At 34.7% G+C, this 15,104-nt stretch overlaps 1 protein-coding gene across 16 annotated transcripts in view; it reads right to left on the reverse strand.

Annotated features, from left to right (window-relative positions):
* The window catches only part of Kdm6a (lysine demethylase 6A), a 215,632-nt gene that overhangs the window by 35,030 nt on the left and 165,498 nt on the right, over window positions 1-15,104 (reverse strand). For 3 of the 16 annotated variants that reach the window (XM_078034923.1, XM_078034925.1, XM_005323987.5), the window contains 8 exons: window positions 11,929-12,027; window positions 11,334-11,553; window positions 10,636-10,770; window positions 10,032-10,187; window positions 9,386-9,481; window positions 7,440-7,541; window positions 6,097-6,492; window positions 1,827-2,605 (listed from right to left, as the gene is read on the reverse strand). In XM_078034923.1, the coding sequence (XP_077891049.1) occupies window positions 1,827-2,605; window positions 6,097-6,492; window positions 7,440-7,541; window positions 9,386-9,481; window positions 10,032-10,187; window positions 10,636-10,770; window positions 11,334-11,553; window positions 11,929-12,027 (1,983 nt within the window). The remainder of the gene's footprint in view (window positions 1-1,826; window positions 2,606-6,096; window positions 6,493-7,439; window positions 7,542-9,385; window positions 9,482-10,031; window positions 10,188-10,635; window positions 10,771-11,333; window positions 11,554-11,928; window positions 12,028-15,104) is intronic. The other 13 variants (XM_078034931.1, XM_040276341.2, XM_078034932.1 and 10 more) reach the window with 9 other exon arrangements.

Here is a 15,104-nt window from a genome sequence, read left to right on the forward strand (position 1 = left end):
GCATTAAATACTGACATGTAAAAATACTGTAAGAAAGTTAAGATTAATGATAATGGTCATCATGTTATAGGCTGCTGAGGAAAATGCTGCCAGCAATGTGGACCCAATAGACAAAATAATAAAAGAAGAAAAAGATGTATTTCTCTACTTGCATCTACTCATTTTTCTACTCCACAGAAAAATTAAGGATTACAGCTAAATAGTTAATAATGAAAAGTAATACATAAAATACATTCAAACTCTTTATAAAGTATATTTATAGTAAAGTTCCAGTACCACAATTAAAGTGGTAGATTTAAATTAATTGAAACTTATTTAAAATTAATTCTTCCCTTTACTCCATTGCCCCTACTCCATGCCTCTCAAAAGTAACTATATAAAAATGTAAATTTTAATTTTTCTCTCAACCATTCATTAGTGACAAACATTTAACAGTGGACCCAGGATATCTTCTAATAAAACAATTTAATAGAAAGGATAACCATACTTTTAGATAAACAACAAATAAAACACACTAAGCACTAGTAGCTGCAGGAAGAGATTATACAAATGTTAAATGAGAACTGTTCTGAACTTTAAAAATGCAATATAAGCTATATTAAGTGGTCGATGTATACAACTAGAGCTAATATTTATATTTTCTACGTATGGAATGCTCTGTTATTTTATTACAATCTACAGCTAAGTAAAGGTTTTTCTAAAAACCTACTATATTGCTGCTAAAATTTAAAATTCAATGTTTTAGAAAATACTGCAGAAATATTTGCTTTTCCTAAGTATGTTAACTTTCATCCAAGATTTAGTCATGTATAGAGAAAAACAATAATTTAAAAAATTAAATAGGTGCCATGCATAATGAAAAGGTCATTAAGAATCTATATGTTGCCAGGTGCGGTGGCACTTGCCTGTAATCCCACTGGCTCTGGAGGCTGAGGCAGGAGGATTACAGGTTCAAAGCCAGCCTCAGCAACTTGGTGAGACTGTAAGTAACCTAGTAAAACCTCGTTTCAAAATAAAAAATTAAAAAAAATAAAAATGGCTGGGGATGTGGGTCAGTGGTTAAGCATCTCTAGTATTAAAAAAAAAATGAATCTATATGTCTTCCAAATACCAAAGAAAATGGTGCTGCCTGAACTTTTGATTCTTTTTTTGAATAGAAGAGACTCATCTCTTCCTAAGTTTCAGAGACCCTGTCTTTACAAAACTAGCAGAATATAGTTGCCCCTTCCAGAATAACACTCTTCCATGTCTCTCCATTCCCCCCGACCTCTTCCTCTTCTGTCTGCTTTATAACATCTTCTAGATTTAAATAAAACAGTCCAGTTTTCTTAACTGTAAACTGAGATTATCCTTGATAACTGCTGAGGTTCATTCATAGCCTAACATTTAACAGGCTACGATCAAAAGGTTTTGTTTACTAAGTTCAGACAATCCTCAGGTCTCTGCCTTAAACAAAAGGTTTGCCAGACCTTGTGTTTTGGTCAAATGTGATTTAACCCATTCCCATGTTTCAATCCCCAGAGCAGTCAATCACACTGAAGCAGACAACCCTAGTAACCAGTAGAGGGCAGTAACCACACACTCAGACACACCCATTCAGATGAAGCCATTTACAGAAATCCTTTTCACATCTGATACATCAATAAATATGACCACAACATCCAAGCTTAACAAAGCTTCTGTCAAACTCTTACTTTAAATGAACTACTACACCATCTTTTTCTTACTTCCCTTATCTTAAAAGATCCAAATCACATTTCAGCATTCCGATCAGGCCAGTAAGTAGTCAAACATTTTCACTCTGTGATGAACTTTCCCACACTAACCTGCATGCCTTCAGAACTTCTGCTGAGCTGGGGTATATAGACACAGACATTGATGGTATGATCTGAGGACTAGGTTTGTGGCTAACCAAAAGCAGATCTGTTTTCATGGGGCTCTGAGATTCTTCCATTCCTTCTCCATTAATTGTGTGTAGCCCATTGTGAGGGCTGTTAAGGCTGGTAACACTGTTTGTGGTTGTCTGCTCAGTGGATTTAGGAGAAGGTGTTGCTGTGGAAATGGCTGAAGACGGTGAAGAGGCAACAGAATTATCAGTCTTTGTATGAACAGCTGGGTGGATGTTATTGACTTTGTCACAGGTTCCAGTACCCACATTGTTATTGGCTTTTCCCATCAACAAGGCAGAGAGCTGAGGATTGTCTGAACTTAGTAAACCTGGTGACTTAGAATCTCCATGGCTAGGACTGCAAACAGCATCTGCCGTCACCTGATGGACATGATTAGGAAGTCCCTCTACACTGGCAGTGCTGTTAGATGTCTCTCCAGTGTGCCTGCTTGTTTCAGGCACCGTCAATGTGTTTCCTGAAGGCTTGCTCTCTTTGGTTAAGGTAATGCCTTGTTGTCCACCTGAGGTAGCAGTGTGAGAGGAGAGGTGATTGAGAGCAGCCCCCTGTGTTACTGAATTGCTAGGCAGGGTAGGATGTCCATTCTGATTCTGAATACCAGAGCCAGCTGCCTGGAGATGCTGGGAAGGCCCAGTGGAAGAGAGAGGTCGTTCACCATTAGGACCCGCCAAATGTGAACTCTGACCTTTGTGAAGCCCCTAAAAAGAAAGAAAAATCATTCAAATCTAATATTAAGCAAATTCGGAGGTCATATATGGAACTTAAAATATTAAAAAACAAAGCCACTAAGAACGAACATCTAATGGTATAAGATAATTTTACCCAATTCCTAAAGTTATCAAGGTGTTTCTTCATTTTTTTGTGTGTGACAGAAGTTAATTCACATGAAGCACTGAGAATTCTAAACTGTGTATGTTATAAAATATAAAATTTCATCTCTAATATTAGGCAGGGATTAAAGTATCATTAATAATTAAGGCCATAACTATAGATCAACATAAACCAACTCACTGGTATGTGATCTACTAACAGACTAATATGGAAAAGAATTCATTAAATCTTTAAAGTTACAATGAAAATACATCCTTCTTTAATTCAAATACCATTAAAGTACCTATATCCAATTAAGAGCAAAATTTTTAAATCTATGAAAAGATGTCAAGGAATAAGTTTTCCCAACTACTGGCTCACAATATATTAAAAACACTATATGTGTCCACAGAAGACATAGGAATAAACAACATTTTTCATCAACTTAATTCAAACACTTGGAAAATATACTGCTACTATGTAAGCAATCTGAGGGGGCAGTATACTACAGTTAGTAAAAGTTTCAAGTCCACAGGAAAGTCACTTAGGACATTTAATGAAATGAAGACAAGATAAATGGAACTAAGATGTACAATGTTTACCTGAAAATTGCCCCTGCTACCGTAGAGAAACTTCTTTAAGAAGAATATTTCATTTTATTTTACTGACAAAATAATTAAGTCGGAAAGCTTAATTTTTCAACAATACTATTAACGTTGGAATTGTGAAACAATAATTTAGTAGTTTTCAATTGTTTTATTTCAGATCAAAACTAGTAGTAATTCACAAGATTTATAAGATTATCATATATTAACTTATATTCCAACTAAATGGACACCAACCCCTCGAAAGAAATTTAAGACTTTTGTGTTTTGAGCTGAAAATTACATCAGTACCAAGATTAGAAGCATTTTGAAAGGTGAAATTTAACTTGTCAGTAATAAGCTATAAAGGAATAATAATTTAGCTGATGATATTTATATGCAAAAGGCTGAATTTACATCTAATCTAGTTAAAATCAGCTAGCATGCCCCTAAAACAAGCTTCTTAAGCTAAAAATCTGAACTAATAATGTTTCTATTCAAGAAGCTTATCTACCTAAAAACTAAAAACCTAGGAACATAAAAAGTTGATACACATTAGTGATCATGTAAAGGAGTGCAATTAGATGATTAAATATGGATCTAAAAATTCAACCATAATAATAGCTGAAAGATGAAATCTGTTAAGTTACATGGAAACTTTTCATAAAGTAAAAATATTGATTATAAGCATATCCATATTTAAAGCATTATCCAAGAAAGTCTGGGTAAGTGAGCCAAAATTTCACTTATCATCAAATATTTAACTCAGAGGCTAACCCTTCAACAAATACATTGATTTAATATGCAGACATGTGGTAAACTTGCTTATAACACCTTCTCTATCTGCAAGTCAAGACATTTTAAGCAATAAATTCAGAGTACTTGCTGAAGAATCACCTATGATTTATATAATTTTACTTTCATATCTTGTTAGTTACCAAAAGCAAATTCTGAATAAACTATTCAAAACTATTAATGCAAGTTAACAACAGATCTATATTTCTTCCTATCACCAAAAGATCAAATGTGTATAATATATCATATAGGTTTGTCAATGGTTTAGTTTTCATTATGACTTCAGAAAAATATTTGAGTAAGTTTATATATGAGACAGTATATATAAAAAAAATACTGTTTAATTGAGATCTATGCTTTTAATACCAGAGATAGAGGCTCTCCAGCTGTAGTGACATGCAGCAACCTCATTTGGGAAATGTGTGACCTGGAATCAGTTCAACAGTATTTTTAGACAACTTTCTCAATTTCATTACCTGAATTGTAACATTCCAACAGACACTGGACTTGAGAGGCCTGTAAAACAAAGGCTGGAGTTCCCTGCCACTCACTATTCTCAGTCATTTAAGAAGGCCTGAAACCTGAGGTTTTGGTTTTGGTTTGTTCTCCCCACCCCCCATTATGTTTTTAAAGGATGGCAAATTTCCAGCAACTATATGTAAAAATATAATAAAACCATATCTTGCAATCCTCACAATGGCTCCCATTTATTAACTACTAATTATACATTAGAACTTTTATAAGTATTTAAACAAAAATCTCATGTTATCCTTTTCCTTTAATGTTTAAAAACAATGAATTCCCAAAACCATATCCTCTGTTCACTGTAACAATTCTCTTTTCTTTCTTGTCAATTTCTTCCTCTCTACTAAATGCTTCCCATTAGTTTAGACTGCTTTCTCTCTCATTTTAAATTTAAAACAAAACAACTCTTGATCCTACCTACCCTTCAGCTATACTTCCTATATGACTCTGAGTGTCTGTGCTGGAATTGTCTATATTTGATACTTCCAGTTTTTTTTTACTCCCATTTCATTTTGAAGGCAAGCCTTCTTCCCCCAACAATCCAATGAAATTGCTCTTATACAAAGGTTGGCAGATCTTTTCTGTAAAGGATCAGATAGAAAATATTCAGGCTTTTCAGGTCATACGTTGTCACACATTCTTCATTTTTTTTAAACAACCCTTTAAAAATGCAAAACCCATCTATTGCTCACTAGCTATTATTATTTAAAAAAAAACAGATTGTAGGGCAGATTTTGCCTATACTCTGCAGTTTCTCAAGCCCAGCAATGTCACCAAATATCTCAGATGATCAATACCCAGTTCACCTTACTTGATCTATAAGCACTCTTTGATGTACACTTTGATCATGACCTCCTCCTTGAAAGACTTTATTTGGCTTCAGATAATCACTACATTCTCCTAGATCTTCTACTACCTCACAGGTCAATCCTCTTTTGTTCCTCTTTGCTGGTTCTTAAATTTCCTGGCATATTAGACTAGAATGCCCCAAGGTTCAATAATGAGTTTTCTTCTCAACCTGTTTTTACCCCCTGGTGATACCGGAGGTATCCTCTATATATCTAGCTTGTCTAGCTAGCTGAGACTTCTTTTTCTTACACCCCACTCTATGAGCTAATCTGGTTGGATCTGCTTTCCTAATATACTCAGGTGTTGATCACTATCTACTGCTACAGAAATGTATATCTTGCTTATGATAGACACCACTGTAAACTAACAATGGGTTTGGGGGGACTATATGATCTATTTTCTTCTTCTTTTGTATATATGTTAGAATACCTGTGTCTGGGGAAATTTTAGAGGAAAAGAAAATATATACGCATATACTGAATCACAATATCGTAAGAAAATTGTAGTACTACAAAAATCCTCATAAAAACAGTTCCCTCAAGTTTTACTACTACTTCTCTTAAAATGTATAAAACCAAATAAAGATAATACTATATGGGAGGACAAAAAAGCAGCTGGTCTACTACCTGAGTGGAGTTAGATAGTTGGTTTTTCCACGGCTCCTCTGCGCTGCTGGTCAGGTTTGTGCGGTTATGAGGTAGAGTGAGTGCGTTTCGCTGCAGGTAAGGCACGTTTCCATTACTTCCACTTCCTGTTATGTGATTATTGCCTAACAAAATAGTGTCTGTACTTCCCAGCGTTCTTGATGTGCTACAGGGAACATGGCCTGCAGAAAAGGGTCCATTGGCCAAAGGCTGCCCAGGGCAGGCAGGACGAACTTCAGGCTGAGAGACGCTAGGCATTCTGGTCAGAGCAAGCTGCGGCTGCTGGCCAGAAACTGAGTTTGTAGGCAGTGATGAGTCAGCTGTTGGCCCATTAAGAATCCCACTAGATCGTACCTGTGCAACTCCTGTTTGTCTCATCTGTCAAAACAAATGAAAAGTAGTAAATGCTGTGTGTGTGGTCCATGGGAAACAGAATCAGAATGTGAAGATGAATAATCAGGTAGTCTCTGATTTAACCCTAATATTTTGCTAGGTTGAAAATAAGCAATGCTAAAAATAAGAAATTGTATTTATTCACATATAAGAAGCAGAAATGTTTCCTATCCCCACAACATGCATACTCAGAAAAATGAGAAATTATATCCCATCTATGTATGATATATCAAAGTGCATAAATACATTCTCCTGTTATGTATAACTAATTAAAATAAATTTTTTTTTAAAAAGGCAAAAATGTTTCACTTTAAAGAAACATCCCATTAGTAATCACTAAAGAAAGCAGTTGAAAATTATGAAATCTACAATTTAGCATATTTCATTGCGTAATCATCTCCACTGCATTAACATATTCACAAGTGTCTTAATCTTTCACCAAAGAGTTCAGTAATAAATTTTTTAAGTAACACTAGCATAAATTTAAAATGGTCACATCCCACTTTTTTGCAAAAAGAAAAAGGGAAGGGGCAAAAAAATTTGTGATGATTCTGCCATGAAATATGAACTAGGTCCTTTCTATAACACAAAATAGAAGATCTCAAAATTTCATCATAAACAAGTACGCCAGATCTTCAAACTAAACATACCCTATAAAAATGGCATCTCAGTTTAGGATAGCTTATTAGGTGCTAAACATAAGCCCTTAGGATACAGGTCAAATGCCATGTAAATAAATAATAAAACATGAAGTGTTCAAAATTAAATTTATTGCTGATTTTTTTCTAAAGTATAATTGCTATATCTAGTATTTTAAGAAGCAAATATTGGTAGAAAGTAGAATTTGGTATCAACATGCTTTAAAATAATATCATAATTAATAAAAATACTCAAAATGCTAACAAATTTTAGGGAAAAAATGCTATACATACTTGGGATTGTTGCATTAAGACAAACTGACTTTCCAACTGTTCCAGCATCAGTTTCTGTGCTGGATTTAAGTTATTTCTATTTGCGCGGAGCTGTTCCAAGTGCTAAAAGAAGAAAAAAGGAGAATACAGTCAAAGACATATTTAAGAAACAAGTTAAGTGTTCTAAGCAACCTTTCTCTGAAATAACTGAATAATCTCAGAGCCACTATTTGGGCAAAGACACTGATTTCTGACCAACAATCATCAACGCCAAGATAAAGTCCTTTAAAAAGCTTGAAAAACCTAAGAACTAAGAATTCATAAACAAAGCTTACTATAATGTGATCTTTCAAAGAAACAGACATAAAATTTTACTGATTGATACAATATTTTTCAGCACATGTATAGAAAATTCCTAAAGCTTAAAAATATATTATGACAATAATGCATCTTGAAGCAGCTCTGTAATCTCAGCAGCTTGGAACAGCTAAAGTTTGAAGACAAGCTGAATGTACAAAGTTAGTTATTTGCTTAAAGAACAAGTGTGGCATCTATAGAAAGAAATACGATGCAACCATAGAACAAAGAAGCACTTTACATACTGACATGAGAAGTCTGTAAAATGCATTGTTAAACAGCATACAGTAGACCTCCTTCATCTACATGGAATATCTTCTTAGACCCCAATGGAAACCTAAAACTGTCGATTACCAAACCTGCAATTTAATGCCTTTTCTATCCTAAAAAAACTGCACATTGTGGCTATGACTTCTGCAATTTGAGGTACAACAACAAAATGACCAATTTCTTTTTCCTTTTTCACAATTTCATGGGTAAGAGATTTATTCTTACCTTAGATCTTAGCAACCTCAACATATATTTTTTTTTCCTTTTCTTATTAAATAAAGAACTTTCATCTTTTCACTTAAAGGCAGCACTATGTGGCTTCTCTTTTGCATATCCAAACTGTCAAAATCGTAACTCATGTTTAGTGGTTATCATCAAGTAAACTAAGGGTTATTTGAATGCAAGCACTGAAATATCACAAAATTACATCAGTTTTTGTTTTGTTTTCTTGTACCAGGGATTGAACCCAGAAGCACTTAACCACTGAGCCATATCTATTTCTATTAGTGACAGGGTCTCACTAGGTTGCTAGGGCCTCGCTAAGTCGCTGAGACTAGCTTTGAACTTGGAATCCTCCTGCCTCAGCTTCCCAAGCTGCTGGGATTACAGACATGTGCCACAGTGCCCAGCTTACAACAGTTGTTTGATAAATGAGATAGCCACTAAATAACTAAGGCCAATCAGTATATAATAGTGTGAATATGCAGGACAAAGGGATAATTCACATCCTTTGTGGGACAGAGTAGAATTTCATCATGCCACTCAGAATAATACAACTTAAAATTTATCAATGGTTTATTTCTCAAATTTCTCATCTCATGTTTTTGGACCACAGTTGACTGCTGGTAACTGAAACTGCAGAAAGTAGAATACAGATAAGGGGTAACAACTTGCATATAGTATATTCTCTTTTATTAAACAAGGAGAATAGTATATGAAGGGGGGTAAGCTTATCCGCTTGTTCATGTACAACTATTTCTGGAAAGACAGAAAAGAAACTAGTAACACCAGCCATCTGTTAGGAGAAGTGAGTGGTAAGGGCAGGAACTGGAAGGAGGTTTTACCATATGTATTTTCTACATTACAGTTTATGCATTTTGAACCATGTGAATGTATTACCTGTTTACAAAAAGAAAAAAAGAAAGAATTATTTAAAAATAAAATGAAAAACGAGTGAATTATCTTCATTTTTCTGGCAAATGTGGGTTCATTTTACTTATGGACTTATCAATTGATTTAACTACCATTCAGCTTTAAGAATGCCTAAAGAACTTAAAGCTTACTACCTCTACTCCATTTTAATAGAAAAAACAATCTGTCAAAAGTGTAGTTTTACATACCTGTAATTTCTGTGGTGTCAAACACCAAGAATGAGCTTGTGGCTGTACTGGAGGATGTGACACAGCATGGCCACCACTCCAATTATCAGAAGTATTCTGAGGGAAATTGATAAAAACAAAAAAAAATTAAAAAATATTTGGTTAAATCCATAGAGTTAACAATAATGACTAATGGAGGCCAAATGACTATGGACTATTTACACATAAAAGATGTTATAACATTATATTCTTTAAAAAGATAATTTTTCATGCATATTGTTTATAAATCATAAACTTAAAATACTAATTCTTTAATAAGCCACCCCAAAAGACCCACCCCTAAACTATGACCCAAGTGGCTAGCCTAAATATCAAACTATTCACTAGATCCAACATTAAGTTTATTTCAATGTCAGTAAAAAGTGATGATGAAAAGTGTGCTGAGATCTTAACGGCAAGGAGATGAATAAAATGATTTGATGAATGCAAATTTATCCCTATGTCTATATTTAATGATTCTAAGAGTTTGGGATGGAAAAACTCAAACCTTTCACTCTTTGATGTCCACAGATTTAAAGTAAAGGACAGGAGTTGTTCAAACTGCACAATTTCAGGGCAGTTAGAGCTTCTCTTTTGACTGGGATTTCTATTTCTCTAAAACATATACCTTTGTTGGACTAGATGTTCTTTTCCTCTTGGCAGGACTGGACAGGTCATCTACTTGGCTAGAAGGAATCATGTGTAGTGGCAAGGATTGCTGTGAAATTGGTGTTTGACTGAGGCCTAATACAGGTTCAGTATTTGGATGATGAGGTTTACATGCCTAAGAATCACAGAAGGAAGACAAAAATAGGGTTCTATATGTTCTTAATTCATTCCTTCAAATTACAAAACTTTACAAGCTGCATACTTTTCAAAGCTATGTGGACATCGCTGATTGCAATTATCGAAAATCAAAATCAAATGAATAATCAATGGAGGAATGTGTACCTTCCTTTGAAAAACTTGCTTTAAAAATTAAATAAACCATTGCAGCATTACTTTAAGAAATCTCCTTCAAAATAATGAAAATGCACAAAGGTCTAAGTTGGCACCCCAAAATCTTCCCATATCAGAGGGAGTTTTATTTTGGTCTAGATTCCCTTTGCAATTAAATCAAAAGGCTTTTCATTAATAAAAGCCTCCTGGGCTTAGTAAAATAAGCTTGACCACTACAGATTGAAAAGAACCCTTAAAGCTGGGCACCTGCAGAACATAACCCAACTTCTCACCTGCTGTGCTGTGTTCATGGCACCCTGCCTGGAGGTAAGCTCTGCGGGGATTGGTAGGCTCCACGCCTCCTCAATACTAGGAAGTAATTTAGTTTTATTCTGTAGACTACCTTGTGGAAGGTTACACAACTGAGCCTAGGAAAAATTATGTAAAAAGCAAATTTAACACAAGCCTACTTGAGTAAGAGCAAGTCCACTAAATCTTCCTAAATGGTATAGCTAATTGTTTTTTTTAAAGAAAATAGCTTCTAAATTTGGGGCTTTAGAAAGATACTAAGTATAAAGAGGGTAACCGGAATATAAACCTTTGTGAGAATCAAAACAAAGCTGAGCTCTGTTTTCAGAGTTCTCATAGCTGTCTTCTCATGAAACTCCAAGCAAGAGTGAAAGACAGTGTTTGTGTTCTTTTCTTTAAAATGCTATGACAACTTAAAAATGTAGACAGCACATAGAAAAAAATTATGTAAATTAATATGCATCAACAGCGTAAATGTGCAAAAGAGCATCTTTTAAAATACTGTATATCTTACTTAAAATGAAAAGTAAAATAATATTTCAAGCTATGGTATGTTTACAAAATATGGAAACAGATTATAGACATCAAAACACAACTAGACAAACTTTCCAGCCACCCTCCTCCTGCCTGAGTGTCCTGGGTAAATACATGGCTTTAAGAGACTGCCATTTAAAAATTTTACCTGTAAATACTTAATTCGCGCTGCAAGTGCAGAGGTATTACTACAACTTTTGCTTCTAGTTGCATTTAAGTAGCATTTAATGGCATCCTGAGGCTGGTTGCAGGATTCATAGAGAGTGCCTAGATCCATCCAGGCTGCAGCATGGCCATGGTCCAATTGTACAGCACAAATATAGGCCTGTAAAGCATCCATAGGCTGATTTTGCTGTTGATATAGCACACTAGGAAGAGAAATTAACAACAAATAAGTTAACTAAGAGGAACTGCTTAGATTCACAACATGATTTAAACTATGAAAGTACATTATATATGAGCTGGGCGCGGTGGCGCATGCCTGTAATCCCAGGGCTCGGGAGCCTGAGGCAGGAGGATCGAGAGTTCGAAGCTAGCCTCAGTAACTTAGTGAGGCGCTAAGCAACTCAGTGAGACCCTGTCTCTAAATAAAATGCAAAATAGGGCTGGGGATGTGGCTCAGTGGTCGAGTGCCCCTGAGTTCAACCCCCGGTACCAAGAAAAAAGAAAAAAAGTACATTGTATATGATGCAATTTTCTTTGCACGTCAACTAAATTACCATTAATTTTATACAAAGTCTTACCCTATTGAACACCATGTATCTGCACTTGCTTCTGATTTATCAATAGACTGCCTGTAAGATATAAAGGCATCCTGAACTTTCCCAATACTTGAATAGCACCTGAGAGGGGAGGGGAAATCAAGAAAATTCCATTAGTACTGAAATTAATTAATTTGCTGTAAGGATGAACTATATATCAAAGCAAATTTTTAAAAAGCCTAATAAATTTAATATATTTATGTATATGTGTGTATATGTGTGTATATGTGTGTGTATATATATATATGGGAATTATAATGTATATTATAATAAGCACTCCAGTAAAGTTTATTATAGTCTGTCTTATAAGTGCTAAAGCATGCTGTACTAATGAACTCCCTTAAAATAGGTTTTGGCCATATCATTTCAATATCATAATATCAAGAGTTGAACATGCCCCCTTCCCACTCCACTTACGTATCTTCATCTCTACCTTTCCATACAGTCAGAATATAGTTTAAAACAAACAAAACACTGAATGTTGGTAAGACTTGAATCAGATTTCTATTCTTCTTTCTCATTAACATGGAAGGCAATAATTCTTTAATTCATTAAAAAATGTAACAGTCCATCTCAGATATCTAAGTATCAGAAACAACAAAATAAAAAGTGCAATATTTTGATGACTAATGAATAAAGCAAGGTAAGATTGAAGTTTCAAGGACCTTCCGTTTTCTTAATACAAATGTACCAGATGGACATAGATAACAGCTGAAATTACAAATACAGAAATTGTCTTCTTAGCTTGGCACCAAAGGAAAAAAGAAAAGAAAAACCCTAGTCTCTGTCTTCAAGAAGCTTATAATTTAGCTGAGAATTAAAAATAAATGTCGCAATACCATAAGAAATGGCTAGCAAAGACAATCTAGAAACAGACTACTATTTACTGCAGAATTTAGAAAATGAAAAAAAAAAGGAGGTGGGGAGAGTAAGAATAAGTGATATGACTATGTATAAGTGCTTATTATTTAGATCAGTGATTCCAATTGCCAGTTAACATATGGCAAGTTTGCCAAGCAGACAACATGAAAAAACAATCACACATACGACATACACATATAAAATTTTTCTAATAAGCTAATATTCGTGCTGTGCAAAACAGAAAAAAAACTAAACACCTTTGCTTGCCTGAACAACATATTTTTATCTTAAATTATTCTTTGAATCTTTCATGTCATCTAAAAGTCTGGGAGTCACTAATTTAGGCAGAGAAGATGAGAGAAGGTATTTTGAATAAGTATGAGCAAAGAATAGTGTATTTATAAGAAAACACAGATACAAAACAGTAGAGAATACCATCTCAAGAATACCCTGAAGTTTGTTTTCCTAACAAGGGAAAAGGGCATAATGGTTTTACAGGAATATTAATTCTGTGAACAATGTACAAGCAGACTAAAAGGAAAATAAGTTATGCACAATAAAAAAAAAAAAAAGGATGGTCACACTTCTTTTATTTTTGGACTGGGGATTGAACCCAGGGGTGCTTAATCACTGAGCCACACGCACCCCCCTTTTGAGACAGGGCCTTGCTAAGTTATAGAGGTTGGCCTTGAACTTAAGATCCTCCTGCCTCAGCCTCCCAACACTCACTGGATTTGAAAAGGTCAAAATTGAAGTGAAAGTAATGGAAGTGTTGAGAACAAAAGATGGCAAAAACAAGAATGCAAAAGACAAATAAAGATTCCATGACTGGCTGATTAGATATGCATGGTGATGGGGGCTATAACTTAGCTTTAAAGCCTGATTAAACAGGAAAGAAATGGGGCTGGAGGTATAGTTCAGTGGTAGAGAGCCTGTGCAGCATGTATGAGGCACTGGATTCCATCCTGGCACCATAAGAAAAGGGAAGAAAATGGTGATTCCCCGCCCCCAAAGGAAAAGAGCAAGAAGCTGGATAGGGGAGGAGTGTGATGAATGTGGTTTGATATATACTGATTTTAACACAGTGAAGACATTAAAATGGGAAATTTTGGTAAAGAACAGATGTGGACCTGGAATTTTAAGATAGCTTATAAATATACAAATCTAGACTTAGAATTTATCTATATGGAAGAGAAGCTGTAAGAGCATAGGACACCTATAAGAGATGTAAGTCTAAGGAATCACCACCATGTGCACTGGACAATGGAAAAAACATTAGTAGCAGAAACAGAAGAGAAAAAGCTTCAGACATCATCTACAGATTACTTCATAAAGGGAAAATTCATGAGAAAAGGTCAGCAAAAATGCCAAACAGGGACAGATACTAGAGGGAAAGGGAACGCTTAACAAAGAGTAGGAAATGTGCTCCTTTTGTTGTTGTTGTTGTTAAATCAAAGCCAAATCTCTAGATTTATAGACAAATTTGCATAACTGCTGGCAGAAATAAGTAGTTTGTGCCCCAAAATCAGTGTTTTCACATTCTGGTCCTACAAAGTCAAAGTAGGAAATCAATGTGCCCAAATAGAAATGTCCCAATCCAATCACCAACAACTTTTCCTTAACTAGGTTCCTCTGAGACAGCCTATGTAATTTAAAAAGCCCTGGGTGAACCTAGGGTCTAGTTCCTGTTTTGATATCTGTGTGACCTTGGACAAAACATTTTATTCCTCTGAATCTACTTTCTACATTTATAAAATGACAGTACTTATAGGGTATAAGGTGACTTCCCTTATCCCTCCCAACTCTAATATTCTATAGTTTGTGATAACAAGGTCAACGACAGGGGTCAATACAGTAGAATACCACATAACAACTTCACACATGGTAAATGATGAGCGTATTCAATCTTCAACACAGACCTAAATGAAGAAGTAAATAATAAAAAGCCTCAGAGACATTAGTCATCAAACTCCCAAGTTTCTGATACTTGAAGTCTTCATTTGGAACTTTAAAATAACTTCTAAAATATAATTTATGTACAAAATTTTCTCACATTAGAAGGTAGCGAAAGAGGGTAAGTAAATATCAAAGTAAATCTAAACCAGAACCAGAATTATTACAGGTGAAAAATAATGAATATCTAAAATGATTACCTTGAACTCTAAAGCAAGTTAAATTGTGAAAAGTACCTTTATTTGAGAAGTCAGGAAAAGTGTATTACACACTTGGAAACGTTTTCCAAAAGATTAAATTAAAGACACCTCAATGATTTCACATGTAAAAACAGTTAACTCTAA

Source organism: Ictidomys tridecemlineatus, chromosome X, assembly GCF_052094955.1.
Source record: "Ictidomys tridecemlineatus isolate mIctTri1 chromosome X, mIctTri1.hap1, whole genome shotgun sequence".
NCBI classification, from domain to species: domain Eukaryota; kingdom Metazoa; phylum Chordata; class Mammalia; order Rodentia; family Sciuridae; genus Ictidomys; species Ictidomys tridecemlineatus.